Genomic DNA, 27756 nt, shown 5'->3' with positions numbered 1-27756 from the left:
ATGCTACACCTTGATCGACGAGCAAAAAAACTTCACGACTGACGCTCACACCGTGCAAAGAAGTCGCTGCTGAGCAAGCATCGGTCGACGTCCAGGCAAGGGCACGAGCAAAAGCAGGTACCCCACACATGGGAAAGAAGAACATCCGACGCAGGTCTTTCCCGTCCAGCGTTCTTGGCGCGGAACAAGGAACAAGAAGTGGAGCTGAAGCGCGATTAAGCGGGGGTTCCCTTGCATGGCTGCAGGTGGGTCGTCGGACCGCTCGACTGACCGACGGTCAGATGCTGGAGCTAGCAGAAGTGTCGCTGATGCTCCATTGAATTGATCGGGCTACACCTTGATCATCAGGATCGTCCATTCATGCTGGACAGATCTACAAGTCACGCCGGGGAGTCGTGAGTGTGCTGCCCGACAAGTCTGATGTGTGTGCTACATGTATTTTTGCGACTTGTCTCCATGCAGCGCGTGATCAGGACATTCACGATTGCATGGCTTGAGCGCGCAGCGCGCGCTAAAGCGTAGAGTTGAGGTTTGGGACCCTGCCTCCCTTCATTGCACGCGCGTACGTCTTGCACGTCTCACCGCGCATGCGACACTCGACATGACTCGGTGATGAATCGTGAATGACTTGATCGTGACCGTAGCGCGGTATACCTGTATGGCGTACGTGCTGCGCACAGAGGACGCAAAGGCGCTCCTGCATATGCCGTTGCTCATGAACAGCGCCGACAGGAGCCAGCATGAGCTCGGGTTTGGATGTGCTGATGATGCTGCTGTGAATGATGGCTATACCGCGGTACATATGCGGCATGGCCGTTCCTAGCTGTTATAGGTGCATGGATGGCAGCTCTACGCAGGCAGGCAGGCATGCATGCATGTCGCGGGATCCTGCATCAATCACGAATAAGCTTGGGGGCTATGGTACAGTGCGAACGTTTCATGCGCACAGCTCGCGCGTCAGCCACACGCAAAGCGCACTAATCGAGCTTTGCAGGTCATGAGCGAGCAGCAAGCAGTCACGAGTGCCTCGACATGAGAAGCCCCTGAAAGAAAGCAGATCTCGCCATCCATCCTCATGACCTTCAATCGCTTCAGCTTCGCGCTTGCACGCATTGCACGACAAATCACAGAGTCCATCACTCTGCAAAGTGCCTAGCTCACCCAAAGCCTGCTCTTGGCATCGCATCCCTCACACACCGCGAAGCCCTGCCTCTCAAGACACATTGCTTCGGCCACGGCGTTGAGCGTGCTTTACTGTACCAGGTGTACAGTGCGAGTTCACGTCTGCATTTCGACCCCACATCGCACGGCAACACCAACGGTTGATTCCAAGTGCTTGACACCCTCTCAGCGGTACAGTACGAAGCAATTGACCGCCTTATTGTACCGCAGACGAGGCCCATCGACGCTCCACACGGCCGCAATTTCGTCATTGCACCGCCCCATCGAACCAAAAGCACACGGAGCGGTGATAAGGGGTCATTGCGCGGAGCTCCGTGCAACCGAGCGCGGCCAAGCTTCGGCACAATACCGAAGACCTCGGCAAGGTTTCGCGGAAGTGGGCGGTGGAGGGAGATCAACCTCATCACAGCGATACTCGACACGGCATCCACGAGACCTCATCTCAAGCTCAAAGTCCGGCACCACCGCGTCTTCGCTACCTCACACTCGCAGCTTACCTCGAAAAACACTTGGAGAGGAGGTTCGTCTCTGACACAGCTATACCTTTCGCCATGAACTCTTCTCCTTCTTCAAGCAGGCCTAGGACGCCGAATGAAGGGTCTTCCGGAGAGTCGATCATTGGGGGAAGGGTCGCTCGTGCGACGCGCAACGCGGCCCATATCGGGTCGGTGGTCGATGACTGGGTGGGTTCAGCGTCTTTCGAATGCTATCAATTAGCTTTGAGGCAAGCTCTAGCTGACAATCACCCACATCTTCGCAACCACCGGAATCGCAGCCGATGTACTCGAGTCAGCCTCAAGACTATGTGATTGGAGATGTGATCGGTGAGTCTGGACCCCTTGGGAGAGAGGACAGCTTCGAGCCTCCATGTCACATTTCAGCCACTCTGAAAGCTCTCATGGCCATGTCGTCTTTGCAGGCTTTGGAGGAAGCAGCGTGGTGTACCAGGCAGCGTTTGTGCCCCTAAGCGGAGTGAGTGCGGCTCGTGTGGCGTCACTCGTACATCAAAAGGAACTTGGAAATACTTACCAGGTCGCCGGTGGATCTCTCTAGCGACCCTGTGCGGTCAAAGTAGTCGATCTCGAAGCTTTCGGAAGGGACACTGAGGGAGTGAGTGTGAAGAAGCAGATGCACAGCTCGCACGAGCTTTGGCACGCTAACATTGCAGCGCGTTCGTCTGTCGCAGCTCCGACGCGAGACACAACTCATGTCGCTCTCGAAGCATCCGAACGTCTTGAGAGTTCGTGGATGCTGGGTGCAAGGAAGCAAGTTGCATATTGCCACGCGTCTCATGAGCGCAGGGTCCATGCTGGATATCATGAGATTCTCATATCCAGAGGGGTTGGAGGAGCTGGTGATTGCTACAGTGCTTCGGCAAGCCTTGGAGGGCTTGAACTATCTGCACATCAATGGCTGGTTGCACCGGTGAGCTGCATGTGTTGCGTTCAAAAGCCAAGACGTACGAGCTGACGCCATGCATGCGCCGCCTACCTATCCTATAGAGACATCAAAGCGGGAAACATACTCGTAGATGACGATGGCACGGTATTGTTGGGTGACTTTGGAGTGGGCGTATACTTGGGCGACTGGTCAGAAGGAGCGGATGCGGCAGCAGTGAAGGACGCTGGTCCGCCGAAAGCGGTGCCAGTCCTGGACGATGGCAAACGCAAAAGCTTTGTGGGAACAGTGAGTGGTGCATGGGACAGTGACAAGGATCTGCATGGTAGTAACCGCATTGCTTTGCTCGGAAGCCATGCTGGATGGCACCGGAAGTGGTTGAGCGCAAGCGGTACGGCACGAAAGGTGAGTTGGTGAGCCCAGGGGTTCTCGAAGTCGAAAGCATACGCGTGGCTGAGGCGAGGACGCATCACCCGAGCAGCCGACATCTGGTCTATCGGCATCACAGCGCTTGAGCTGTCACAGGGCAGAGCGCCGTACTCGAGATTACCGGCGGTCAAAGTCCTCATGAAGACGCTTCACGAAGATCCACCCACTCTCGATCGCACTGGCAATGCACACAAGTACGGCAAGGTCTTTGACGACTTTGTGCGTGTGTGCCTACAGAAAGATCCGGAAAAGAGGTAAGCATGAGAAAAGGTGCAGTGAATCGCCACTGCACGGGCTGAACCCGGTCCCTATTACCATTCAGACCCTCAGCTGCGCAGCTGCTTGGTCACGCCTTTTTCAAACAAGCAAGGAATAACAAATATTTGACCACAACAATTTTAGCGGGGCTACCGCCGCTCTCGGAACGACAGGACCGGCGCAGAGCCATGTCAATCACTTCCCTGAGAAATCAGCCTTCTTGGGACTTTGGAAGTGTGTCGAGCCGGCACGGTACCATCACCTCCATCGACCCTTTTCGAGGCTTTACAGGCGCAACCTCGATTCCAGTGTCGCCTGTGGGGTCTATCAGATCGCATGCGATGAACCTTGACGGATCTATCGTCATACCGGAGCATGGGGACGCAAGCAATGGCACGGATATGTACGAGCTTTGGCGACCTCCATCTGCAAGGTTCGATGGCGAGGTGAGTACGGCGTGGCGGAAGTGCCAGGAGTTTTGTGAATGGTGGTGCTGATTTCTGGTCGCTGGTCACAGCCATTGAGTCCTTTGCGCTTCAACAGTGCTGGTCGGAGACCTCGAAACCGCTCTACGGACTCTCCCAAAGGCTCGCTCGGTCGCAGCGCAAGCGGACCAGTGCGGCACCACAAGTCGGTCTCTTTCGATAGCAAGGCAGAGAACGACGAGTTGCCAGGAGATGACAGCAATCCTAGCGCTTCGTCTCCGGTACAAGCGCACGCGAGTGCCCCGCCCGAGGATAGACCACTGGAGACGATTGCTGAGATGAGGAGCCCACCGCTAGGCCCTTTGTCGTCCAGTCCTCCCGCGCTAGATACCATACCATCGCTCGGTGCGCAAGTTGGCTCCAACCCATCTGAAGAGCAGACCTCGGGCTTTGCGGCGCTGTCGCTCAACGACAAGATCAAGCCTGCCCCGCCATCTAGCGAGTCTGGCGAGACCAGCTCAACAGCGAACATGTCCGACGGCGCGGGGGCCGTCACGAATGACCCTGCCCGACCCGTCAATACTGCGGAAACGACGCCAGCGTCCTCGACTGCTACTGTCGATGCGCCGCAGCTCGGAGCAGGTCCGGCCACTTCGCAAAACAAGGAGCAGGCGGACGCGCTTTCGAAGTCGTCCCCGCGATCATTGCGGGCGGACCCGATCCCACCCGAGCCGAGCCCTGCGCGCTTCAAGACTGCCAGTCGCCTCACCAAGATCTTCAGGAGAGATGCGAAGAATTGATGGCATGGCTTGAATGGAAATTTCGTGCCGGGCCTTTCCCTTTGAATTCTTCATCCGAGTGCAGCGCTCGTCCATCGTACACGTGTACTTTTACACTGCAGTAAATTGCAAGGCACCCTGCCCACCAGACTTCTGTCAGGCTCCTTGACTTTTCTCTTCCTGACCTCTGCGTGATGCGTGACTGCACACACCATCGCATTCCTTGATTCACCCATCACGACTCCCATGGGCGAGGTGCATTCGTGATCGAGTGGCTGCTTGTGGAGCGCTGCACCGCGCACGCATCATCAAATTAGCGCGTTCGGTTTCAATGATCGACTTCCGCCTTTGAGCGGAGGTTGAGCTCGCGCGCGCGCGCCTTTGCGCTCGGCTACTTCGTGCGACTCGTTGGCCGCGCTGCGCTTGACCTTCTTGCGACTCGCCACCACACTCCCTTCCCACACACCCACTGGGGGTTGACCGGTCATTACTGAGCTCATCTGCTCGCACCGGCACATCGCCACGCGGTGCTCTAGTCGCCCGGCTAGGACGATTGAATGTCTTCACTCAAGATGCCACCGAATCTGTCGAACACCGGTCAGGGCTCGCGCTCTTCGAAAACAGCTCAAGACCCGTCTGGCTCGAACAAGCCTGCACATGCTAGAAAAGATGGAAAGCAACCGCTGTTCAAGTACAGCACTGCTATTGTCCAGCCCATTCAGTCGCTGCATGCAAATCCGACAGACCCGGCATGCAAACCTGTGCCCGTCACCTTTCGCGAAGCAATGTTCAAAGATTGGAGCAGCTTTGTCGACCTGCCTAGGTTGGCACGCTTAGCGGCAGCCACTCGTCCGTACACCAATCTTTCCAAGCGAGCCAGGGACAGGACCGAGGATCATCCAGCGAAGCGTGCTCGGCTCGAGGAAGGGAAAAGCTCGCGGAGGGAGCAATCCGTTCAGGTGGCGACCAAGGCCGCAGCGCCACGCGCCTCGCTGGAGGTGGAGCCAAATTCAGACTTGCACCTTGTAAGCACTGAGCTGCTATTTTCTGTTATGCTGCCTACAGGATGCATTCAAAAAGACCGCATCGCTGCTTTCGCTGAGCTCTCATCTGGTCTCAAACTGCATGGAAGGACGGTTTTCTTGTGCACGTGCGATGTGCATGTTCAGAAGCACGGCAAAGGCATTGAAGGTGGCGAAGATCTGCAAGATGGGATGGGAATCTACAAATTGCAGGTGCGGGAGGCAGAGAGCGGAGATCATATCGCTTCTCTGCCGCTCATCGATGCATCCGGGGTCGACTACTCTCGGAACTCGTGGAGCTGGACAAATGGGCTGTGGCTAGAACACGCAGAACAACTCGTTAAAGATGGCGTGCTTGTCATGCGCGCTGAGCTTGCCGCTCGCTGGTCTCGCGCAATGGACAAAGATTTGGATGGTAGCGCGACAGCAGCAGCGAACGGCCACGCATTTGAGCTCGTTCTAGGTGTGACTCTCAAGCTTCGGCGCATGGCGCTCCATCACCCACACGTCACCTCGGCCGATCACCTGCGAGAGCTCATCCGATTCGTATCGCCTTGTCCATTGCGCGAAGCATATCTGAGTCCCGAGGCGCGTCAGGACGCCGGCTCGACCAAGTTCGTCTACGATAACCTGCTCCCCACCAAAGCGGTGCCACGAGGCGACGAGCAGCCCAGGGACCTCGCCGCCCGTCTTTTGCCCTTTCAGCTCGCTTCGACGCGGTTTCTGCTGGATCGCCAAGATCCGCTCGGAATACGTAGAAGCTCTCCGTCGCCGCTAGCAGGCTCCCCTTCGCAGACAGGGTCCGAAGACGCGCAGCTGGGCTTATGGTGGGAGCCTATTCGCACCCCGCCCGGTGCGCCAAATCTCTTCTTCCACGTGCTTGATGGGAGGATCACCAATCAAGACTCACAAGCGCTGGCGGAAGACGTCTGCGGAGCAATTCTCGCGGAGGAGATGGGTCTAGGCAAGGTTTGTCTATGGCGCCGGCTCGATGGACGCCATGCTGGATTCTGACATTTCTGTACCGTCTGCACAGACTATTGAGATACTGGCAGTCGTGCTGGCTGGCACCGAGCGAGCGCACGTACAGCTTCCCGCGATCACGTTCCACAACGCTGAGCTCGAGGTCGACGTGCTACCGGTACCCACCACTTTGATTGTTTGTGAGTGAAGCGCCTCGCCATGTCAACCCGAGCAAAGAAGCTAACACTGTCTCACTGTCTCTGCCTTAGGTCCAGAGATTCTGTGCCAGCAATGGCTGGACGAGACCGCGAAGCATGCAGAAGGCCTAAAGTGTTACCATTTCACCGGCCACATCAAAGCTCAGCGAGACGTGCCCAAGGGCTCGACGTGGCCAGAGTGGGCTTCTAAATTTGACATCATTGTCGCATCGTACACCGTTGTGAGCCGAGAGGTGAGTTGCAAGCGGTGACAATGGCTATGTTGCGCACTTCTTGTCGCTCACCGTTGGATCACACGCTCCTAGTTCTACGTCGCGAAGCCAGAGCCACAACGCTCACGACGTTTTGAGCGCAAGTATGAGCGCGCTCGAAGCCCCTTGGTCCAGCTTGAATTCTGCAGGGTAGTGATGGACGAGTCGCAGATGGTAGGACATCAGCAGGCATCCGACGTGGTATCTCTCATCCAGCGCAGGTCTTCGATTGCGGTATCAGGCACGCCTTTGAAGCAAATCGCCGATCTGCGCGCTCTATTGAGGTTTTTGAAAGCCCTGAGCCCGCGGAACGATGTTCCTTGGCATCGGTACATAGAAGCTGGCAACGCACCTTACCTCGCGAGGGTCATTCAAAGGCTTGCCACTCGTCATACTAAGGACGGCATCCGGGACCAACTTCGTATACCTGTCCAGACGCGTTATTTGGTTCCCATTGAGCTCGGACTAGTCCAAAGATCTTCTTACGATCAGCTTTGGGCCGCCGCGCTTGAGGACATGGGACTGAATCAGGCTGGAGAACCTGTCAGCGGAGATTACGAAGCAAATGTGAATCGTATCGAGTACGTCCGGCGCGTCGCGCTACTGACACATATACTCTATTTTCCCCTTACGACACATGCGCAGGTCAACAAACTTCGCCATCATCTGAATCTCCTGAGGCAGACCTGCACGCATCCTCAACTTGCAGCATGGTCGTCAGCTTCGACTGCTGATCGGCAAGTCAACAGTAACAATGGGCGCATGTTCGTCTCCAAGCACATTCAAGACATGCAAGAATACCTTGGAGTCATGAGGGGGTCCAAGGCGGCAGAGCGCGACTCGCACTTTGTTGGCTTGCACCAAGCTCGAATTGACAAGGCGATGCTGCTAATGCTGGACAAAGACAACTCCGGCCGGTACGAGCAGGCAAAGGAGATGTTGCTTGATGCCCGCCAACAGCTCGACGCGCGCATCAAAGAACTTGAAGCGGACCTCCCACTCAGCATCAAGGAGGGTCCATACTATCGCTTTTCTTCTGCGGAGCTTGCTTCTGAAGGCACAGACATCGATGCTCTTGCTGAGCAACACTACGAAGAGTCAGAGTCTGACGCGGTACGACGAGAAATGCTAAAGGCTCGCCAGATCAATATCGGAGCTCTCAAGAACCGCATTCGCAACCACTACGAGCAATTGCACCGAGCATGCATGTTTCTGGGTAATGTGTACTTCTCCCTTGGACAAGCGACAACTACTGCTTCCGTACAGGCAATGGAAGTCAAAGCCTCGGAAATACCGATGGATGTCGATGTCGAAGTAGGGAAGGAAGGAGAGGCTTCGGAAATACCGATGGATGTCGATGTCGAAGTAGGGAAGGAAGGAGAGGCGTCTGATAGACCCGCAGCTGGACAAGAGCATGTCGGTGTCGAACCAGACCGCAAAGTTCAGAATCTCTCTGCGGCTCAGGAAGGAGAGGCGTCTGATAGACCCGCAGCTGGACAAGAGCATGTCGGTGTCGAACCAGACCGCAAAGTTCAGAATCTCTTTGCGGCTCAGGAAGCAGAGGCTTACGAACACGCTGAAGCAGTCAGACAGCGAATGCTCTCTGACAGCCTCGACGATGTCGACAAAGCCATCGAGCAGCTCAAGCGTGCAAATTTGCCCCAGCTCATGGTCTCGCAGGCATTTGGGTCGCCCGGAATTTTGACGTGAGTGGCTCACTGCCAACATCATGCGTTCTTCACTGACAGGACGCCACATCACGCGCTCGGCCCTCATAGAGCAAGCATTTTCGGCTGGCTCGATGAGCTCGTTGCGGTGAGCTTTCCAGAAACGAGGCAATGAAGATCCGTCTTTGCTAACATGAACTGCATTCACAGCTGCTGAATAAGAATGCGAGTGTTCTAGACACTTGGAGAGACCAGATTGTCGATCGACTTTGCAAGGTGGTCAATCGTGAGATCAGCCTTGAGAACGAGCTAGACGATCAGTACTCGGAAAATTTGGATGCCCAAGCAGAGGCAGAGGTCATTCTGGAGATGTACAGGGTCGTGCTGGCTGAGCGCGAAGTCATCATCAGTGGCGCCGAAGCTCTCGATGCCACAGCCAAGCCAACACTCTACGTCATACTGGAAGATCAAGTCCGTGAGCATAAGCGACTCTCGTTGCTCGGAACGACATCTTCGAAGAATGGCAAAATCCTGGGCGAAGAGGAGTATCAACTCGCAGTCAAACAGCTGCATCATTTTCGTTCTCTGGATAAACAGCGAGAGGGCGCAAAGCTTCGACGCGACATGGGAGAGATGTCACTCGTCGAAACAGAAAAGCAGCTCCGTGAGATGAGTAGCCGGACTGATAGTCGGCAGGAGATGCACATTGCACGCGAAGCGAGTCAACAGGTCCGAGAGCTGCTAAAGACCTTGCGAGGCACAATGGGCAAATTGCAGTCGAATGCCAAGGTGCTTGCTCGAGCCTTCAACACTCGCGTCGTGTATTTCAAGCGTATTCAAGCTGTCTCGGACACTGTCCGAGACATCGAGGTTCGAGGTAGTCTTGCCAAGCACATGGAGCAGCTCGAGACGGAGATAGCAAGGCGGACGAAGAAGTAAGTGGCGGGATCTGATGCGTGCTTCCTGCTGCGCGCTGACACCCGAAGATTCTGAACGCCAGACTGGGACCCGCTCAACGCTATTTGCAATTTCTCCACAAGGGAGACTTTGAGTACGGAGATGGCGATTGCAGCGTCTGCTACAATCCCAGCGGTATTCAATGGATGCTCGAAAGTTGCTCGCACTACTTTTGTCCGGACTGTGTCAAGCGACTCCTGAGCGAGAGGCCACCCTCCCGCAAGTGCTGGAGGTAGGTGTTTGCAAGACTTTGCAAAGCTTCAAGGGTTCCATGGCTGACACAAATCTCGGCCGCGCGTCTGCAGGTGCAACAGACCGGTCGCTGCAGATGTCAAAATTCGCACAGTTGCAGTGACGAAAGAGGCCGCAGACGAATTGGCGGAAGCCAGACATGGACCGCTTACGGACGACCTGGACAAGAAGGTCTATGCGAAGCCCCAATTCCGGATGATGCCTTCAGATATCCGGAGAAATTTGACATCCATTCGTCTAGCTGCTAATCACGGTGCCAAGATCCACTTGCTCATCCAGCATCTGCTTTACATTGCCCAGGTCAGTACTACGTCTGCTCGAGGTGATATGCCCTTGACTGACGTTGAGCTGATTGCATCGCTATGCAGATCGATCGTGCAGCCAAGACGATCGTCTTTTCCTCTTTTGGCGCTGGACTGGATCTCGTGGCGCAAGCGCTACGGCGGCAAGCCGTATCGTTTGTGAAGTTGGACCAAACTAGCAAGGCAGGCACCAAGACTATCGAACAATTTCGCACCTCTACAGACACGAATGTGCTCCTACTCCATGCTGAGGCGCAGTCTGCTGGATTGAATCTCATTTGTGCCAAGCGGATCATCTTGTTGGTGAGAGAACATCGCGTTTAGGATGCACCAGACTTGGAAGCACACTCGCTCACGTGTACCCATTGCCCTTCAAAGGAACCGCTCGTCAATCACAGCCGCGAGCTTCAAGCCCTGGGCAGAATACACCGGATTGGACAGCAGCAAGAGACCGAGGTGTATTGCTACATGGCGAACGAGTCTGTCGAAGGTGCGTGTGACAGGACCACCCTCTCCCCCCAGCGGCAGTGTCCGACGAACTGCTGATCTTGCCCGCTTTCCTTTACGCAAGACAACATCTGCAACGCTGCTGTTGGAAGAGGCGAGTCACTTTACACTCTCGACAAGTCGAGATCTTCTGAGATTCAGGACAGCGCCACAATCGAGGCGCAGCATCGCAAGGGCGACGCTCCTGAGCAGACCGTCCGAGCTTCCCAGCTGCGCCAGGGCGAATTCATCAACGACGTCTCCCTCCTACTGAGCTGCTTTTTTGAGGAGCATCACGGGCGTCCCATACTCGTGAGTGCTTTAGTCTTGGCGAAAACACCTTTTCTGCTCATAGGTCGTCACAAAGGGAGCCATCATGCTAAGCAAGCGACTGCTTCGCACAGGATGCCAACGAGGTGCGGCGTGCGCGCATGCTGCAAGCTGCGGAGCGACGCCGCGCAAATACCGACGAGCAGCAGGCTTAGACGCGGCTTGGCCCCCATTTCTAGATGCGCATTGGCAACCTCTCCTTCTCCACCAGAACCATACGTATGTTGTAATTAGCCCAGCATTATTGGACTCAGTGTCCGCAGTTCATTCCACCATTCATAGGCACCCCAACCCGTGTCCGATCACTTGCAATGCGCGATTCGCTGAATTCCAATCGCATTGGCTCGCGCGGCAACCTCGGTGACGGTGTAGAACAAGACTTGATATCTGGCCCCGCAATTGAGATTGCGCAGGTCAGTTGGGCCAGAAGACGTAGATCAAATATGCTACGAGGACGAGCAAGGGTAACAAATTCTCTGTGGCGACGCCTTCGAGGGAGTTGGGCAACTGGATGCCAGCGCTAGGCCCAGTGGACGCTGCTGCTGCTGCTCCACCGATCGTCTGTCCTCCACCTGGGAAGCCACCGCTAGGTCCCTTGCCCGTGTCGTGTTTCCTCACAAGCTCGGTCAGCTTGGAAGGATCTGCGCCGCGAATCTTGTCAATGATGCTCTTGTTCTTGAAAAAGAGAAAGGTGGGCATGGCTGAGATGTTGTAGGCTTGAGAGATGGACCTGTTGCGATCCACGTCCACTTTGAGGAAGAGCACGGTTGGATGGGAAGAGGCGAGAGAGGCGAATGTGGGCGCTATGGCTTTGCATGGACTGTTCGATGGAGAAGGTGTGCGAGGTTGTCAGACTGACAGGGGTGGGGGCCGGTCTGTGGTGAGAGATGAGCAGGTACGCACCCACACCAACTTGCTGTGAAGTCCACCACGACGAGTGAGCTGCCGGCGGATGACATTGCGCTGTCAAACTCTGCCATGCGTCGCACGTACGTGCACGTGCTTCAGGGTGTCAGTGGAAGGGACACCTTGCAGCATTGCGATTTGATTGACTGGGCACGAGCATCTCATAATACACACTCACCCGACTGGGAGTTGATCTCTCGAGGTGCCGGCATGATCGCTGTGGTCTTGAATGAGCGCTGTGTGATTGGTCTCCAATCCTCTTTCAAGCGCCCGTAGTGCTCTTCCGACCCTTCCGATACGCTGTATGAAGGAAATGGCTGTGGTTGATGTCGGATCGTGAGCAAAGCTGGACAGGCTTGATCGATGTGATGATGGAGCGAACGCCTCGCCAAATCGTGATGAACGCTCTAGGATGTGCACCGCCCCATCCACATCCGCGCGCAAGCTGATGATCAATTGCATGACTACGCTTGCGCTGCTCCTCATGCAGCTGTGCTGACCGCCCGCCCAGCTGCATGAGTCGTCAGTTTTATAAGTACACGTGCAGCCTGCATGCATTCAAGATTCCCTTTGCTTTTCCGCCAGTGCTGTGCTAATTACTGCGTGGAATTTTCAATTCGAGATTCAATGCCGAGTTGAACGAATAAAAGTTGTGGACGTCTCTGAGCGAAAACTCATGTTGTTTGATGATTAAAACATGCATTCAAGATTTCCAAGATGCTTCTGTCTGAACTTGAAAGATGTGAGCTTGTGCTTAGGGTTACGATGGTGGTACCGCCGTAGTGAAGTCTTGATGAGTCGAATTTATTTCATACATGCGGCGGCGTCTGCGTGAAGTTGAACGCCCGCGCGCCATCTTTGGCGAATTCGTCGTGATGAGAGCAGTCAAATCAAGTCAAGAATGAAAGCAAAAGCTGCAACGACCACGTTGGGCAACTTTCTTCCTTTCTTCCTCGTGTATCCTTCGTTCTCACGGTTCTCAGCAAAAGTCGATCAGCAAGTCAACAGTCTTGTGTCTCGGGTCAAGTCAACGCCTCTTCTCGTCACTCTCGAGTCACTTCTTGTCTCTGTCTCTGAGCGCCCGCTACACAGACGCTCAATCAAAAGGCGGCGCCAGCCACCTCGAAAGGAGCCGCGCGTGCACCGCACCCACCGCCACCGCAAAGCTCAAAAGCGTCCATTTCGCTGCTGCCAGCAAGTGCACCGCCGCAACGCCTTCTGATTGTTTGCGGTCAGACATCGCCCTTGCGAAGCATTCATCGCCGCCACCACGCCACCCGTCTCCCCCAAAAGAGGCTTTCGCAACGGACCTTGATCACTAGCATATCAACCAGCAGTCACGTCGCACACCACTCGGTTCACCTCACAGCAGATCACATCAACATCGGCATCCGACTGAGCCCTTTCTTTCGCCTCCCTGTGTGCACGCTAACGCGAGGAGTTTGGACAAGCAAGTGATGAGCACATCGACGCTTCCACCGCAGCCAGCAGCATCCTCAGCAGCCGCCCTGACCGCCGCAATGGACTCAGCTTCGGTCTCCAACAACAATGGCGCGGAAGGCCAAACCAAAGGTGGTGCTGGAGCAGACTTGGACGTTCGCACAGTCTTCAATGACCCCGATAACTTCAACGTCAAACATCCTTTATTCAACAACTGGACACTGTGGTTCGATAACCCCAGCGCAAAAGGAATGACCAGCGCAAAGGGTGGAAAGGACTCGTGGGGAGAGGACCTGAACAAAGTTGTCACTTTCGACAGCGTGGAGGAGTTCTGGGGGTGAGTGACGCGTGTCTGGTCAGGTTGGGAAAGGGAAGTGGGCCAAGTGCGTAGCTTTCAGTCCTCGCCGGCACGCTAGCAGGCAGCCGCAAGGCCCTGTTCGGCCCGCGAGTGGGTTGCCGCATGTTCGGTGTGCATCTCAGGGGTCCTTCGTTTGCTCGCATCCTTCCCTCGCAGCTGTTGACTGACAAATGGGCGACTGCACTCGCACTATTCTAGATTGTACAACAACATCATTCCGCCATCGGACTTGCCTCAGAAAGCCAACTACTACCTCTTCAAGGATGGCATCAAACCGGCGTGGGAAGACCCTGCAAACGCCGACGGAGGCAAATGGGCCATTCAGCTGCCGCGAGATCGTAGTCGAGGTAATATCGACAAGCTCTGGCTCCATACTGTGAGTATGATGGAGTAGAGCGCTTCAAGCAGAGCTGACCACTCCACTCCACTCCCGCCGCATTGCAGATGTTGGCGGCGATCGGTGAGACGCTCGAGGCGCCATACGACGGATCTGCACCAGCTGTGGGTGTAAAGGAAGTGATCACTGGAGTGATCCTTAGCGCTCGACCAAACTTCTACCGCATCGCCATTTGGACGCGGGAGGCGGGGGACGCGACCGCAGATGAGCTGGACCAGAGATTGCTGGACATTGGCAAGCACCTCAAGACGAACATCATGGGATGGAAGCTGGGTCAAAATGTGGCTTCAGGATTGCAGTCTGACGTCGAGTTTCAGTCGCACAAGGAGAGCGAGAAAAAGAAGGGAAAGAAGTTCACTGTATGAGGTGGTGGTGGTGGTGGTCATGGTGTGCTGCGCGTTGGGATCTACGAGCGGCCGGACGTCGCTGTCGCAGGTCTTTGTTGCCCTGGGAGCACAGCGCGTTCTTCGGAGTGGCAAGGCCGCGCGATTTGGGTGCACTGACCTGGGCAAGCAGGGCGAAGGAATCTTGAGCTGCGGCTCGATCCAACAGCTCCGTGATGCCGAACACAGCAGGATCAGATTAACAACGAGCATTGGCTCTTGTCTCGTCTGCAGCGCGTCAGAAGAGCTTCGAACGCGTCCGCACCTTTCGCTACGATGTCGACTTGGTAGGTGGCTGGCGATCACATCGCGCAGCCTGCACCTGTCCCTTTACCCTTTCGCCTTTCGCCTACATTACATCGTATTCTCTCCCGTTCTGGTCACCTACAAAATTCCACATGAGAGTCTGTCAACTATGGCACCTACGCATTGCTAGTGAGCGGATCGAATCAAGAGCGAGCTTGTGATAGGCGCTCTCTTCCGTTGGTACAGAGCCTTCAACACATGGCTCGCAACTCTTCACGCTTTGGGCAATGTTCGATTGGCAAGCTGCGATTGCGAGCGCCAGGTAGCGCAGCGCAGCGGGTGTGCGATTCGGACCGAAGCTTGACCGCTGCGACTCATTCACCGAGATGCTGGAGCTTGAATGCTCCTTCATTCTCACATCGAATCTTGTCTGTCTGCTCGCCTGCTTTCAGGAGATGCGACATTCAAGATTATGAATGTGCTACAAGACTAGGAGTGCCCACGCGCTTTGCCCGTAGTCCAACCCAGAATCTCAATCCAGAATCTCAATCCAGAATCTCAATCGAAATACTGGCAAAGTCACTGCTGCAGTCTTGACTTAGTCAAGAGTGCGTGGGTCCCATTCATTTGAGAGAGCCTTGCAGCAGAGTCGATCGCCCTCAAGCCATCTTGCAGCGAATCTTGATGAGTCTTGGGTCTGGGCGCGTCACGTGCCAAGCAGGGATGTACGCAACCTTCTCGCCAGCTACGTCCCCTTAGGGCGCGCGACCCATGCAGCAGCCATTCCGCTGCAGACACCATCACGATCACCAACATCAAGCCGCGCTCAGTCGGAGCCACGAGTGGTTGTGCCGTTTTGCCCTTTCAGCCGTCTGCCCAGAACTCGAGCATATCTGTAAAGAAGCTACCCCGCAGATCTTTACGTACTCGACAGTCGGCTGGCACGACATCTGATCCTTCGCTCGACAAACTTCTTGCAGTCGAAGCTGCTCATACGTCTTCACACTCCCAGTCGCGATGGCTCGGGGCTCTGCTTTGGGCCTGAGCGAGGAAGCCGTTCAGCGAAGGGCACGCCTGGACCTGGAGTTCGATGAGGTGAGTACAAGAACAGTCTCGCTCTTGGAAAGCGCATACATTCCGTGCAGAGCTTAGCGTATGTGTTGACTTGAGTACTTGCGGGACTTGCTTAGACGAAGCTTCAGGGCGCCATCGCATCCGGCCAGGGAGATGTCTTTCTGCTGCAGTGGCTGGCCAGAGCCGAAGCTGCCCTGAAGGTCATCGACACGGTGCGTATGATTGGAAGAAGTCTCCTGCCGTATTTTGGCGTCCGTGCTGAGTCTGCTATCAGCACCAACCACGCCCCTTAGACATCCCTGCAGCCGATTAGAATCAAACTCGAGACGTCGTTTCTCAGATTCCTGCCAGCTTCGCCTGCACCATCCAACGATACCTCCACGCCTCCTAGTACCCCTACTCTGCGGCCAACCTCAAACTTTCCAAAGCCTGGCAGACCAGTGCGACACTTGCTGGCCAGATGTCTGGTGCTTCTGTTGGGGCGTAGCGAGGGACGTTCTCTGTTTGACGTGCTTCAAGCTCTGCTGCGCACAGCCGGGGACGAGACGAAAGGTCAAACGCCAGAAAAGGAGACCAAAGCTGCCGCGCTGTACATCGCTGGAGAGATATTTGCGGCGCTGGGACAGGATGTGATGAGCTTGTTTTTGGATCTGTCGCTGCTCGCCCAGAAGCTGTTTCGCAATACCAGCAATCCAGTCTTGATACGATACCACGCCCTCATGTGCCTGGCAAGAGCACTAGGCCCAGGCGCCAAAAGCTTGAACGACCAGCCGGGCAAGGAGATGGTCAAAAATTTGCGTGGCTGGCTATCGGATAGGTCGGGCGCTGTAGTGCAGGGTTGCGCAGAAGTGAGTCGTGCACGTACGAGGCCCTGCTGCGCTGCCATATAGAGTTCGGCTAATTTATCATACTATACCACCTGAATCCAGTGTTTGCTTGTCATCGCACAAAAGACCGACTTCTTGGCCTCACGATCCGAGATCAGTCTGGTGCTCAATGTCGCATTGAAGGCTCTTGATAGCGCCGATTTTGTCACCAAGCGCAGTCTCTCGCGCCTCGGTGCGACGTTGCTTGCATCGACTCAAAAGGAGAACTCTGCACCTCCGCCCGAGCCTAAGAAGAAGGACAAGAAGAAGAGAAAGGGAGACGCAGCAGGCGGTGACGATGACTCGGACGAAGACGCTCCCCCAATCTCTGTTGACGCAGGCGCCTCTCGGACATTGCTGAAAGCTAGCGAAATGCTGGATGAGCTCGCCAGACCTTTTGTCAGTGCCAACACCTCGAGAAAAGGCAAGGCTGGCATCCTCGATGTTTACGCGACGCTCTTTGCAACGCTGGGCGCGGATTGGGTTCTCAACAACTACCCATTGGTACTGAGACATCTCATCGAGGAGCTTCCCAATACGCCTCGTGCTACACCACTCAATCGTGCAGATGTGCTTTGGATCCGCACAGGCGTATCTCTCATCTTGCGACGTGTCATCGGCGACTGGATGCTGGGTGAACCAGCGCAGGTAGCGGCTATACAAGAGATCTGCGGGTCGTATCTGAAACGCTGGCCAGTCTTGATGCCTGGCAACGTTCCGCCAACGAAGTACACTCTAGTACTCGCCTTGAACGAGGTGTCTGGGCTCCTTTTGCAGTTGGGGAGCTGTCCTGCTCAGGTGCACGATGCTCTCTTTGATCCTTTGCTGCGTTGCTTGTCTCATCCTAGCAACTCGGTGCAGGTCAGTGCAGCTTGGTGCTTGCGCACGCTTTGCTCCGTCAATCCGACACTATTGGCCAGTACCATAGAAGCGACGATCGCGCTTCTTCGAAAGGATTTAAAGGCGTTGGACGCGGCGGGCGAGAGACCGGGTCATGAGCTTTCGCTGCGCACTAGCGGACATGCTCGAGGAATCGCAGCCCTCATCAATGTCATTCCATCGCGTCCGCTATACACGTCGTTCGAAATCAGCACCAGAGTCTTCGACTTGGCGACAGACCTCCTCAGGAAGAGTGCAGACCATCCGCTTCCTGTCTCTGCAACGGAAATACAAGTCGCTTGGGTTCTTCTAGGCGCTCTAATGTCCCTAGGCAAAGGCTTCGTGAGGCTACACCTGCCACAACTTTTGAACCTCTGGCGGAACGCGCTTCCCAAACCTTCCCCCAGGGACACTGCAGCCGGGCCCTCCTCACGATCCGATGCGGAGTGGGCATTCTTGTTGCATGTCAGAGAGTGCGCACTTGGAGCCATGTACTCGTTTTTGGATCACAATGCGGCAGCTTTGCTGACCAACGATTCATCACGCAAGCTCGTGGCATGCTTGACGCACGCTCTGGCATTCGTCAATGGCTTTGCAGCGCAACATCCGTACCTGGCCCAAGAGCAAGTACCAGGTGCAGAGCGAAGTTCCTTAACGATGTTGGATCGGGAGCACATGGTCAGAAGACGCGTCTTCCAATGCTTCAAGAGCTTGGCGAGAAGCCCTAGTGCGCACGCAGCGTTGGATGCCGTTGCTGATGGTCTGGTGCAATCAGCTGTTCAGACGTTTGCGGAGCCAGACCGCTACGTGGGTAGCGCTGCACAGGCCGTCATTGCCGCCAGCGCTGGCAATTTCACCAACGTTTGGGGCTTGGCCGACGGGTATGCTTTCGGCTTGAACAGCCTGCAGCGCGATGACGAATGCTTCGTTGGCACCGAGCCCGGATCGGCGTCCTATCCCGCCATGGAGCACCCTGCACGCACGGATCTGTTGAACAGAGATGCCGTCGAGGCGCAATTGGACGCTTTGCAGCGCAGACCAATCCTCGGAGCACCGGAGCACGATCCTCTGATCCTATACGCTCGACCGGGTGCGCCATCCGCGGCATTGGACACGCCCAAACTGGCGCCGCAACCTCCGCCGCCAGTCACCGCCATGATCGATGCAGCGATAGATTTGTTCGCTGCAGTCTATCCATTCCAACCTCGCGAAATCCAAGTCAGCTCTATTGAGACTTTGCTGGGCTACTGTCGCAGCTCACGACTTGAAAAGAATCCAGGAAGAAGGCAAGCAGTCCAGCTCAATGCCTCTGCTTGTCTGCTCGGAGCCTTGAGGGTAGCGACAAATTCAGGCTCAAGGGGAAGCAGACGCGCTGCTGGCTTCAACAATGATCGTCTGACGCAAGCTCTTCGAGAAATCCTAAAGGACGCCTTACTTTCCGGCGATGCGTCGCTGCGCGCCTCAGCTGCTGAGGCTTACGGCCGCCTCGCTGCAGTAGCAGGCTCCCACGCTATGTCTGCGCAGGTCCAATTTCTCGTAGATCAGGTGGTCAACAATCGGGATCCGGGCGCACGCGCGGGTTGCGCGAGGGCTTTTGGATGTGTCTACAGCGAGGTAGGGGGACTCTCTGCGGGACCACTCACCAAGACGATCGTAAACATTCTCATGTCGCTCTCGTCCGATCCGCACCCGACCGTGCATTACTCTGCCATGGAAGCGCTCCGTATGGTGGTTGAGGCAGCAAGCTTGAGCTACTCTTCCTACGTCTCTAGCACACTTGGAATGCTGGTCAAGTTGTACATGCTCGACACGCACGAACCCGAAGGAGGTAGTGCCGGCTCTAGTAATCTGCGCGCTGATCTGCCGGCTCATCAGGCTGCGTGCCGCATCATCTCGGCCCTCATAGGAGTTCTGGGTCCAGACTTGCTCGACTCGCAGAAGGTGCGGGATTTGATCCTGACGCTGCTACATGAATTTGGGCTAGAGCAATCGAACCCTGGAGTCGTGGTTGAGGCTTCCAAAGCGATGCAGCACTTTGCTCTCTTTGCGTCGGAACACATGGACTTGACGGTCTGGATTTTGGAGCTCAAAGGTCATCTGCAGAGCACTCAGCGGCCCCGCAAGCTTGCGGCGATCAATAGCTTTTATCAGCTCATTCAACGTCAAGCTCTCGTGGTCAGCCGCGTTGGCGGGGATGCACTAGTGGAAGATCTCTTCGCACAACTCGACGACGACCCTACGATCGATGGTGTACGACAGGTTCTGCTCGGGTGGCTGCGTCAGACCGCCGAGCTCAGCCCCAATTCTTGGATCAATCTGTGCCAGAGAATCATGAGCCGTGCAGTCGCAGGTGATGTTCAAGCGCCTGCCAAGAAGACACAGCAGCAACCAGGCATGCTGCAGGACGAGGAAGCGGCGGGCATAAATCTTGGAGAGGAGGTATCGGCCAACAGTGCAGCTTTGTCGCACTCGCGCTGGAGAACGCAGCTCTTCGCTCTGCAGTGCTTGCACGAGGTGTTCTTGGCGGTGGGTCGTGCTGGGCGCTTGGAGCATTTCGGTACACCGCTTGCAGCCCCTGCCCCAACGGCAGGACAAAGCACTGCCACGCATTCTGCGCCGCGCGCGCTCATGAGTAGCCGTGTAGCAGATTTGATCAAGATGGCCTTCATCGCAAGCACGTCGGCGACATCAGCCATTCGGCTCGAGGGGCTGACAGTCCTCAGCGACGTCATCCAGTACTTTAAAACTGCGCGGGATCCCGATTTCGAAGAGTCCTTGTTGTTAGAACAGCACCAAGCACCAATCGCAGCAGCTCTGACGCCCGCTTTCAGCTCGGACAGCACTCCCGAAGTCTTGGCTGCTGCTGTGCAGGTCTGCGCAACTTTCGTTGGGTCGGGTGTGGTGCGAGAAGTGGATAGAATGGGTCGCATTCTGAGATTGTTGGCTACAGCGCTCGAAAGATGCACAGATCCTGAAATGGAGAGCCTGGGAGAGGTCTCACACCTCTCACCAAACGCTGCCTCCACCTTGAAGATCGCCACATTGACTGCTTGGAGTGAGCTTCAGATATCCACGCTTCAGCAACCTTACTTGCGCGAGGTGATACAGCCTCACATACCAACCCTGGCACCGTACTGGATCGCCAGCTTACGCGACTACGCGCAAATGCGCACGGACCCTGAAGCAGCGGTACTGGCTATGCCGCAGCCAGGCCCTCCACTGAATGCGAGATTGGATCAGCAGTATGCCGGCTTGACGCAGGAAGTAATCTTGCCACACTACAATCAATCATGGCACAAAATTCTGCATGCTGTGACAGTGCTGGCAGACCAAGCCAACATTCCAATGCTGCTGGCTCTCAACGGCGAGATCGACCTGGACGACAGCGCTGACGTTAAGCCAGAGCTGTCGCCGTACCGAGATGCTCCAGCGACGAACTTTCATCCCTTGTTCGGCTTGGCAGTGGAAGCGCTTGCATCAAGCGCGAACATGCCGTCTTCTTCTGCCGCTGCGCCTTTCATGGAGGTGTCTGCAGAAGCACAGCGGAGCCGTGTAGCACTCTACGCGATACGCGCCCTCAGCAAAGCGCACTTCGCAGGGCCGGCGCTCTTGGATGCCTCAGTCTTTGAGGAACTCCGCACCCTATACATGCGTCTAGTCATGACTGAGCCTTTGCCTATTCAGTTGAATGTCATCGAGGTGCTGCTCAGCATGATAGACAGCTACCAAGGTCGCTTGCTCGATGTCGAACCGTAAGTCGTGCATCGAACTACAGGAAGATACAAATGCAGGCAGCGAGACCCAGCTGACTTGGTCCTATGCTTTCCTCAGCGTCGCAGGCGAAGCATTGTCAAGCGAGGCAAAGTTGACCCAGTGCTTGCAGATCATCATCCGTGTGATGACACATTCGTATTTATTGCCGGGTGCCGCAGAGGACAAAGTCGCTCTGCTCAAAACCGCATATACAGCCTTTTTGGCTACGTCCACCCATTTCTTGCAAGGTCAGCAAGAGTCCTTGCTAGTAATTGCGCTGTCAGCCTACAGTGGTGCGTCAGGATGTTTGGGCGCCGCGAGGCGACCACGCTGCTTACACTGCACTTCGCGTTGGATGACCAGAATTATTGCACGACGAGCGACAAGAGCTGGATCTGATTGGTCCTACTTTGCCTTGCCTGAAAGCCATCTGCGAAAGGGCAGCATCCGTCGCTCAGCCGGCAAGCGATGTCCTTGAGAAAGGCATACACGGCTTCATGTGCGCAGCCCTCAACAACATCGACGAGCTCAGGTGAGCATGTGATCGCCACTTGTGCTTCTGGAAGGATGTTGCTGACATTTTCGCGTTCCATTCTCTGCGTCACCAGGGCCCGCGCAGGCGTTATTATTGACATCAAGACACGGAACAGCTTGCTCGCACTGACAGTGGTCTTGACGTCGTTACCGAACGGCGTCAAGGCAAGCACAAGCGTCATCGACCATTTCTGCTTCCTGGTTGCGCAGAAGCTTCATGCTGGAGCCGACTCCAACATTAGTCTCACGGCGTTGAACTGCGCTCGATCGATTATGCTTGCGTCTAGCAAGGGAGGTGCCTCTTTCCAATATGCGGTCGGTTCACTGCTACCAAAGCTCGTCGAATTTGTTGCAGGCGAGGGGGCCAAACTACAGCAGTTGGACGACGTCAAAGCCGCAGACTTGCCTGTCCGCCTGATGGGCGAAGCTGTCAAAGCGTTGGCAGCCTTTGGGCTATCGACACCGGACTCTTACAGTGAGTAAGCTCTCGATACGCTCACCCGCCCCTTCCACACACGCGACAACTAATGTTGCGCTTTTGCATGGCAGGAGCACGTGTCTTTTCCATTGTCATGCCTACACTGATCCTCCTGTTGTCGCCGGACGAGCCCAAAGCCTTGCACGACGTAGCTGTCGCGCAGCTGCTGGCTTTCGCAACGCAAGCTGGCCCGGCCTTCAAGGAAGTCACTGCCACATTGGCCGCAGACCATCGCACCGTGCTCGAGACGAGCATTAGAAACGCTCTTGCGGCTTCTGCGACAGCCAGCGCAAAGAGTTCGCATCAGGCAGCACCTCAACGAACAGAGGCAAAGATTGCACTTCGCAGCTTTGGTTGAAAGCTCGTAACTCGTGTTTGAGCCTGCAACATCGTGTCTCTGCGATGGGCTAATCGGTAAGTAGCCATTTTCTGTTCCACAAGGCCGTGCAAAGTTGCGACTTTGTCTTGCTTTCATCTTGGTCATCGTATACCACGATCGTATTCGGGGTCGTGTATGTCAATGCAATGTACAACGGTTGATTGGATCAATGGAAAGCGTGGGAAAGCGTGGGTGACAAGAGAAGCTCTTTGGAAGCCGAATCAAAGCCAAGATCTATGTGAGAGTCGTCTGGTTACGCTCTGGGTCTTGCAGCTGTATTCGAGGGCCATTAAGAGACCAGTAAGCGCTTCGACGCACGGATACGGTTTGAGTGAGCTGCAACAACACACCTTGATGACGCGAGTCGATTCTCCGAGGGTGACGCTCGCCATGCTTTGTGGCGAAATGAGGATGTACTGAACGCCCTGAGTGGACTTTGCGGCATCGATCTATGAGATAGAAGAGAAGACATGACGAGTTCAGGCGCGTGAATTTCAAAAGTCGTGCACACCAGATCACTGACCATCATCTTCATCGAGATTTTCCTGTTGACGGCATCCATGAACACATCAAATTCGTCCAGGCATCGGATAGGGCAGCCAATCGCTTCCCAAAGCGAGAGCAGGAGGCAAATCGTGGAGAAGGACTTCTCGCCTCCAGAAAGGGACTTCGGGTCCTTATCTCGTTTCTGCGTCGAGTCCTCAGTTTGTACCTGAAGACACAGGAGGGAAGTGGATCAGTACGGCCCGCCGCTGACTGTCAGGTAGCAGCACTCACCAAGAGATGAAGTTTCTCGCCCTTATGGTCGAAGTCGAGAGAGCCAGTGTAGCCCCGCATGGCCAGATGGTGGGTGAAGAGACCTCTGGCCCTCGACGCGATGCTTCTCCGAAACGACGTCCACGTCTCTTGTCGCAACGTGATCGCGGCACTCAAGTGCTGCTCGTATACATGGAGGGGATCAGAGACAATCGAGCCCAGCTTTCACGGAATTTGAATCCTCACCTTGACGGCAAGCTTGAAGTCGGCCAGCTCACTTTGCGCGCTCTCGAGCGCGCGCTTTGCAGCATTCACATCCGCAATGACTGACTCGACGCTGTGACCGGTCTCTCTTCGAGCCCGCTCCAAATTCTTCTCCAACGCATCCGCTTGACGTATGTACTCATCCGCCGTGAGCTCTATTTCAGGACGGTCTGGGGCGACTTCAGAAGCCTGCGCGGTCAACACGTCGACTTGCTCTTGGACCTGCAAGCTAGCTTCGCTCAATCGCTCATTGTTCCCTTTCTGGACGCGGATCTCCTTCTCCCAGTGTTGCATGTTCTTCTGAGCCACCACGCGGCCCTGCACAGTTGCAGTCATGCGCGGCATGGTTGAGCGACGCTCCTCCTCGAACTCTTCGAGCTTGCTCTTTGCAGCGTCCATCTCTTCTTCAAGAGGTTGCAACTGTCCTTCAATCCCCTCTTTGCGGACCTGTACCGTAGAGAATTCCTGCTTAATGTTTTCCAGCTGTTCTTTGGCTTCCTGTTTGAGCATTCAGAAATCGCGGAACCTCGTCAGAACGACTTGGTCCGAGTCCGAAGAGCTTTTATTCGAGACTTACCTCTTTTGCTTGCTCGAGCGCAGCTACGCTGCTGGGTTGATCTTCTCGCATCTGATCGCTGATGCGTTGCTCGTCTTCTGCGTGCTTTCGCGCTTGTTTGGCCAGTGTTGGTATCTCGCGCTTAATAGCGACTCGTCTAGCTTCCAACTTCTTCAATTCGTCGACAGCGGTGCGCAACTCTGCATTTGCTTGTTGCAGCTGCTGATCAACTTCAGCTTGCTTCTTCTTGGCGATGCTAAGCTGCGCTTCAACATTGGCCGAAAGGCGCATTGGACCAGTGTGAGCATTAAGTGTCTGTGTGGAAGACCCTTTCTGACCGCCTGAAATTCGGAACATGTCCTTCGAGAAGCACACGTGCACGTTTCGTTTGCCGCTTCGCATCAAAGCATCACCGTCAACACGGCGCTCTACCAGAGCGCTCCTCTCGATGTGGACAGCATTTACCAGCTGATGCAAGACAAAGTCATTGTCGATCTGTGGGCCGAAACGGAGCTACGTTGAGCGTGCCTGCTGTCAGCGGACGTGATCAATACTCACATCGAGCACGCGCAGAATTGTGCGGACGTCCGGGTCTGACTCTCCCGACGAGAAGTCAATCGCAGTGTCCCTCATAGTTAGGGTCGGAATAGTTGCGCTGTTTTTGAACGATGTCAGCAACTCGTAAGCGGGAGGTCACTCGCGCTCCTTGACTCACTTGCCTGTTCGCTGCTTGATTTGCTCCAAGAGTTGACGATCGGCGTGGTTGGTGACACAGAAGGCATTCAGTGTATTGCCGATGACGCTTTCAAGTACGGGAGCCCAGGACATATCTTTGAGCTTGAGGTGCAGTCCGATTGGACCGACGGGTCTGACACGCCATCTTTTCTCGGCCTCAATGGCGCGCACCAATGCCGGGACATTCGCGCCATATGCTACCATGCGGTTGCCACGGGCCTGCCCAAGCCTTTGGCACAAATAGGCAGCCTCATCTACTTGCCGTCGCAGGGCGTCCTGGCGGCCCTTCGCCTCTGTTTCCCGCTGCGCTGCAGCTCCAATAGTCTGTTGCAATTGGCGCAGCTCGTCGTTCAGCTCGACTTGTCGCCTTTCCGTTTCCTTTCGACCATCCTCGGCTTCTTGCAAGGTGTGTGCGAGCTCCTTTCGCTTAGCACGATTGCCATCAGACATGCGTTGAGCCTCGCGCTCAATGCGAACCTGCAGATCTTCAATCACAGCCGTCTGCCTGCTGAATTGGTCATTCAGCTGCTGCTCTTGAGCCTGTTTGAAGATGGAGAGTGATCGTCTGAGCAACCGCCAGGCAATCGGCAGCGTTCAAGAGGCTCACTTTAACGCCCTTCATATCCGCCCTATGTGATTTCATTTGCTCGCGCAACCGCTTCACTTGCTCAACGAGAGGAGCTTCCCGGTCCTTGTCCTCGTTCAAGAGGGCCTCCAAATCACTGATCTCATTGTTCGCTTGCTCGAGGGCATTCTGAAGATGGAAGCTGCCTTAATATCGCGCCTCAGGGGCATGACTATCTGCTGCTTGAGCACTCACCTGTGCCTCCTGCAACTTAGCTTCTTGCTTGCCCAGCCTCTTCTCGCCGTCTATCAAAGCATGTACAGCTTGCTCGAGGCGCTGTGCGTTTACATATCGCGACACCGTTAGCGATCACAACATGGCGCGCTGCGAAAGTTGGGTCCAAACCTCGCTCACCCTCTCCTTCTCCGCCACTTTTGCCCAGACGATCAAGTCTTTGATTTCTGCTAAACGCGCGTGCTGCTCGCGCTGCTTCTTCACAGCCTCATAGCGGGCGATCGCTTCAGCAGCGGCATTCTTAAGGTCGGGTACGACTTCCTCTTTCTGCTTGACCACGACAGCGATCTTCTCGATGTTAGACTGAATGACAGAGTACTCGTGGGCTAGCTGCGTGAGCTGGGTCCCTCGCAGAAAGAACTGGGCAGCTCGTTGAATGATTGCAGGTCAGTTGGACATGCTGAGACGCTCCTCTACCTCACTTGGTCATCGACTCACGTGGTATTTTTCCGAGGTGCGGGAGTCTGAGAGGAACTGTCTAGCTTGGTCCTGACTGAGCACATTGAGAGGATTGTCCACTTGAATATTGGCGTGGTCGCATAGGGCATTGAGCTCGTCGCGCTTGGTGCTGACGACACGACCTTTTGCACTTTTGATCTTCCAGCCGCCACCTCCATCAGCGTTGATGCGACGCTCAATGATGATTGATCTGCCGTACTCCTCCGGCTTGAAGGCTTCGCTCCCTCTGTTCTTCAGCGTCAACTCCACGATGGCGCCAGTCTTGCCCTCCTTGACGAAGCTCTTGAGGCTCTTGCCCCTATCAGTCGATAATGCGTTGCCTCCAAGCGCGATGGTGATGCCCGTCAAGATGGCGCTCTTACCGCCTATGAGCGACAGGGATTTTGCTTGGTTGTTAAGGGCTGTGGACGCGTGCCGCGTCGGCAACTTCCACTCACTTCCGTTATGACCAATGATGAAGTTGGTTTGTGGGCCCAGCGACACAGTGAGGCGATTGTGGCACATGAAATTTGTGAGCTCTACCTTCTCAATGACGCCCATCTCAGCCACGTTCTTCGCAGGTTCCACCGATGGGTTTGAGAGAAGCTATTTAGCACTGCGAGCTGAGTTCGGCCAAGTGTGCAGAGCATGTACGCACCTTGCCATGAGATGCCTGCCAATTTTGAGCTGAACGGACCTGCACATCATCGTCGCTGCCCTCGTCATCGTCGCCCTCTTCCTCCAAGCCTTCCTCCTCTTCCTCGTCGAATGATGCGCTGCGGTTGGCATTTGATGCTACATCGCTATGTAACGCTCCCTCTGCCTGCTCTCGGCCTTTGACTTTGGGCTTGCCGAAAGATGGTGCTGGCGCATCGGGCTCCACCTGATCATGCTCTTCATCGTCGTCATCAGACTTGATAGCGGCCTCATCAGGTGAAGCAGATTCCAAGTGTCCATTTCCTATGGAGGACAGCGGTTCTCGACGCTTCCTCTTGTTCTGTTGTGACGAGTCAGAGTAAGCTGCTGTGTATACGCCCGGAGATGGTGCAGCACGCACCTTTGAGCTCGAAGCATCGCCTGAGTCGTCGAAAGCCTCCTCCTCATCATCCTCGATCCGCTTGCGCGTTCGCGACATTATGGCAGTCCTTTAGCGTGATCACTTGAATGAGATGCTTAGCACCACAAGTCCTCCGTCTTCGAGCGGAAATGGGATCGATTGTGCCGCTCCCAAGCTCTTTGAGCAGCTTTCAGGGGCGCTAATAGCGGCCTGGAGCTATCGACTTTCAGTTATGGATGCTGCAGGCTTGGGCGGTCCCGAAATGAGGGGTGGGAGAGAAGAGGCTTAGGCTAACGAGAGGAGGTCTTTGCATAAGAGCGCGGTAGTGACGCGAAAGATGAGCATCCAACACTAATCACAACCACCGCCGCGTAACGTGAAGCTGCTGCATCAATCTACGCGTCTGGCTCGAAGCGCGTCTACAGCACTCGCGCGGCTGCAGTTGCTACCTGCCACGTGGTTGTTTCCTCTGGATCCGG

At 55.4% G+C, this 27756-nt stretch overlaps 6 protein-coding genes across 6 annotated transcripts; 4 read left to right on the top strand and 2 right to left on the bottom strand.

Moving 5' to 3' along the window:
• The first annotated feature begins 1460 nt into the window (after positions 1–1460).
• IE81DRAFT_71479 (kinase-like protein) lies at positions 1461–4259 on the top strand. The gene is made up of 11 exons (XM_025517560.1): positions 1461–1865; positions 1958–2006; positions 2102–2154; positions 2236–2292; positions 2369–2607; positions 2685–2868; positions 2934–2985; positions 3062–3263; positions 3332–3713; positions 3785–3996; positions 4050–4259. Exons 1-11 carry the CDS (start codon positions 1734–1736, stop codon positions 4123–4125), a joined length of 1638 nt encoding a protein of 545 aa, XP_025370738.1. The 5' UTR covers positions 1461–1733; the 3' UTR covers positions 4126–4259.
• Positions 4260–4919: 660 nt separating this feature from the next.
• On the top strand, positions 4920–11232 carry IE81DRAFT_365627 (hypothetical protein). Its single transcript, XM_025516942.1, has 13 exons — positions 4920–6462; positions 6530–6656; positions 6726–6907; positions 6980–7492; positions 7571–8631; positions 8704–8740; positions 8803–9527; positions 9593–9781; positions 9855–10101; positions 10170–10406; positions 10482–10593; positions 10675–10901; positions 10994–11232. Exons 1-13 carry the CDS (start codon positions 5029–5031, stop codon positions 11072–11074), a joined length of 5172 nt encoding a protein of 1723 aa, XP_025370737.1. The 5' UTR covers positions 4920–5028; the 3' UTR covers positions 11075–11232.
• Positions 11233–11274: 42 nt separating this feature from the next.
• IE81DRAFT_322225 (thioredoxin-like protein) lies at positions 11275–12294 on the bottom strand. Its single transcript, XM_025513566.1, has 3 exons — positions 12004–12294; positions 11823–11892; positions 11275–11739 (listed from the first exon to the last, which is right to left on the bottom strand). The coding sequence occupies exons 1-3, from the start codon at positions 12035–12037 to the stop codon at positions 11334–11336; spliced, it is 510 nt and encodes a 169-aa protein (XP_025370736.1). The 5' UTR covers positions 12038–12294; the 3' UTR covers positions 11275–11333.
• A 1051-nt stretch (positions 12295–13345) lies between these two features.
• IE81DRAFT_346386 (eukaryotic translation initiation factor 4E) lies at positions 13346–14385 on the top strand (the record flags this gene model as incomplete). Its single annotated transcript, XM_025516038.1, has 3 exons — positions 13346–13602; positions 13822–13999; positions 14068–14385. The coding sequence occupies 3 exons, from the start codon at positions 13346–13348 to the stop codon at positions 14383–14385; spliced, it is 753 nt and encodes a 250-aa protein (XP_025370735.1).
• A 1064-nt stretch (positions 14386–15449) lies between these two features.
• On the top strand, positions 15450–22783 carry IE81DRAFT_322223 (hypothetical protein). Its single transcript, XM_025513565.1, has 8 exons — positions 15450–15744; positions 15840–15935; positions 16017–16571; positions 16653–21220; positions 21300–21514; positions 21585–21753; positions 21830–22230; positions 22305–22783. The coding sequence occupies exons 1-8, from the start codon at positions 15667–15669 to the stop codon at positions 22589–22591; spliced, it is 6369 nt and encodes a 2122-aa protein (XP_025370734.1). The 5' UTR covers positions 15450–15666; the 3' UTR covers positions 22592–22783.
• IE81DRAFT_300308 (P-loop containing nucleoside triphosphate hydrolase protein) lies at positions 22715–27603 on the bottom strand. Its single transcript, XM_025512212.1, has 15 exons — positions 27278–27603; positions 26879–27217; positions 26679–26793; positions 26221–26606; positions 25903–26142; positions 25744–25824; positions 25531–25677; positions 24904–25463; positions 24747–24843; positions 24210–24683; positions 23615–24130; positions 23390–23548; positions 23136–23324; positions 22963–23061; positions 22715–22885 (listed from the first exon to the last, which is right to left on the bottom strand). The coding sequence occupies exons 1-15, from the start codon at positions 27353–27355 to the stop codon at positions 22847–22849; spliced, it is 3519 nt and encodes a 1172-aa protein (XP_025370733.1). The 5' UTR covers positions 27356–27603; the 3' UTR covers positions 22715–22846.
• Positions 27604–27756: the final 153 nt, after the last annotated feature.

Source organism: Ceraceosorus guamensis (genome assembly GCF_003144195.1).
Source record: "Ceraceosorus guamensis strain MCA 4658 unplaced genomic scaffold IE81scaffold_18, whole genome shotgun sequence".
NCBI classification, from domain to species: Eukaryota; Fungi; Basidiomycota; class Exobasidiomycetes; order Ceraceosorales; family Ceraceosoraceae; genus Ceraceosorus; species Ceraceosorus guamensis.
This window is presented reverse-complemented; position numbering and strand designations above follow the sequence as displayed.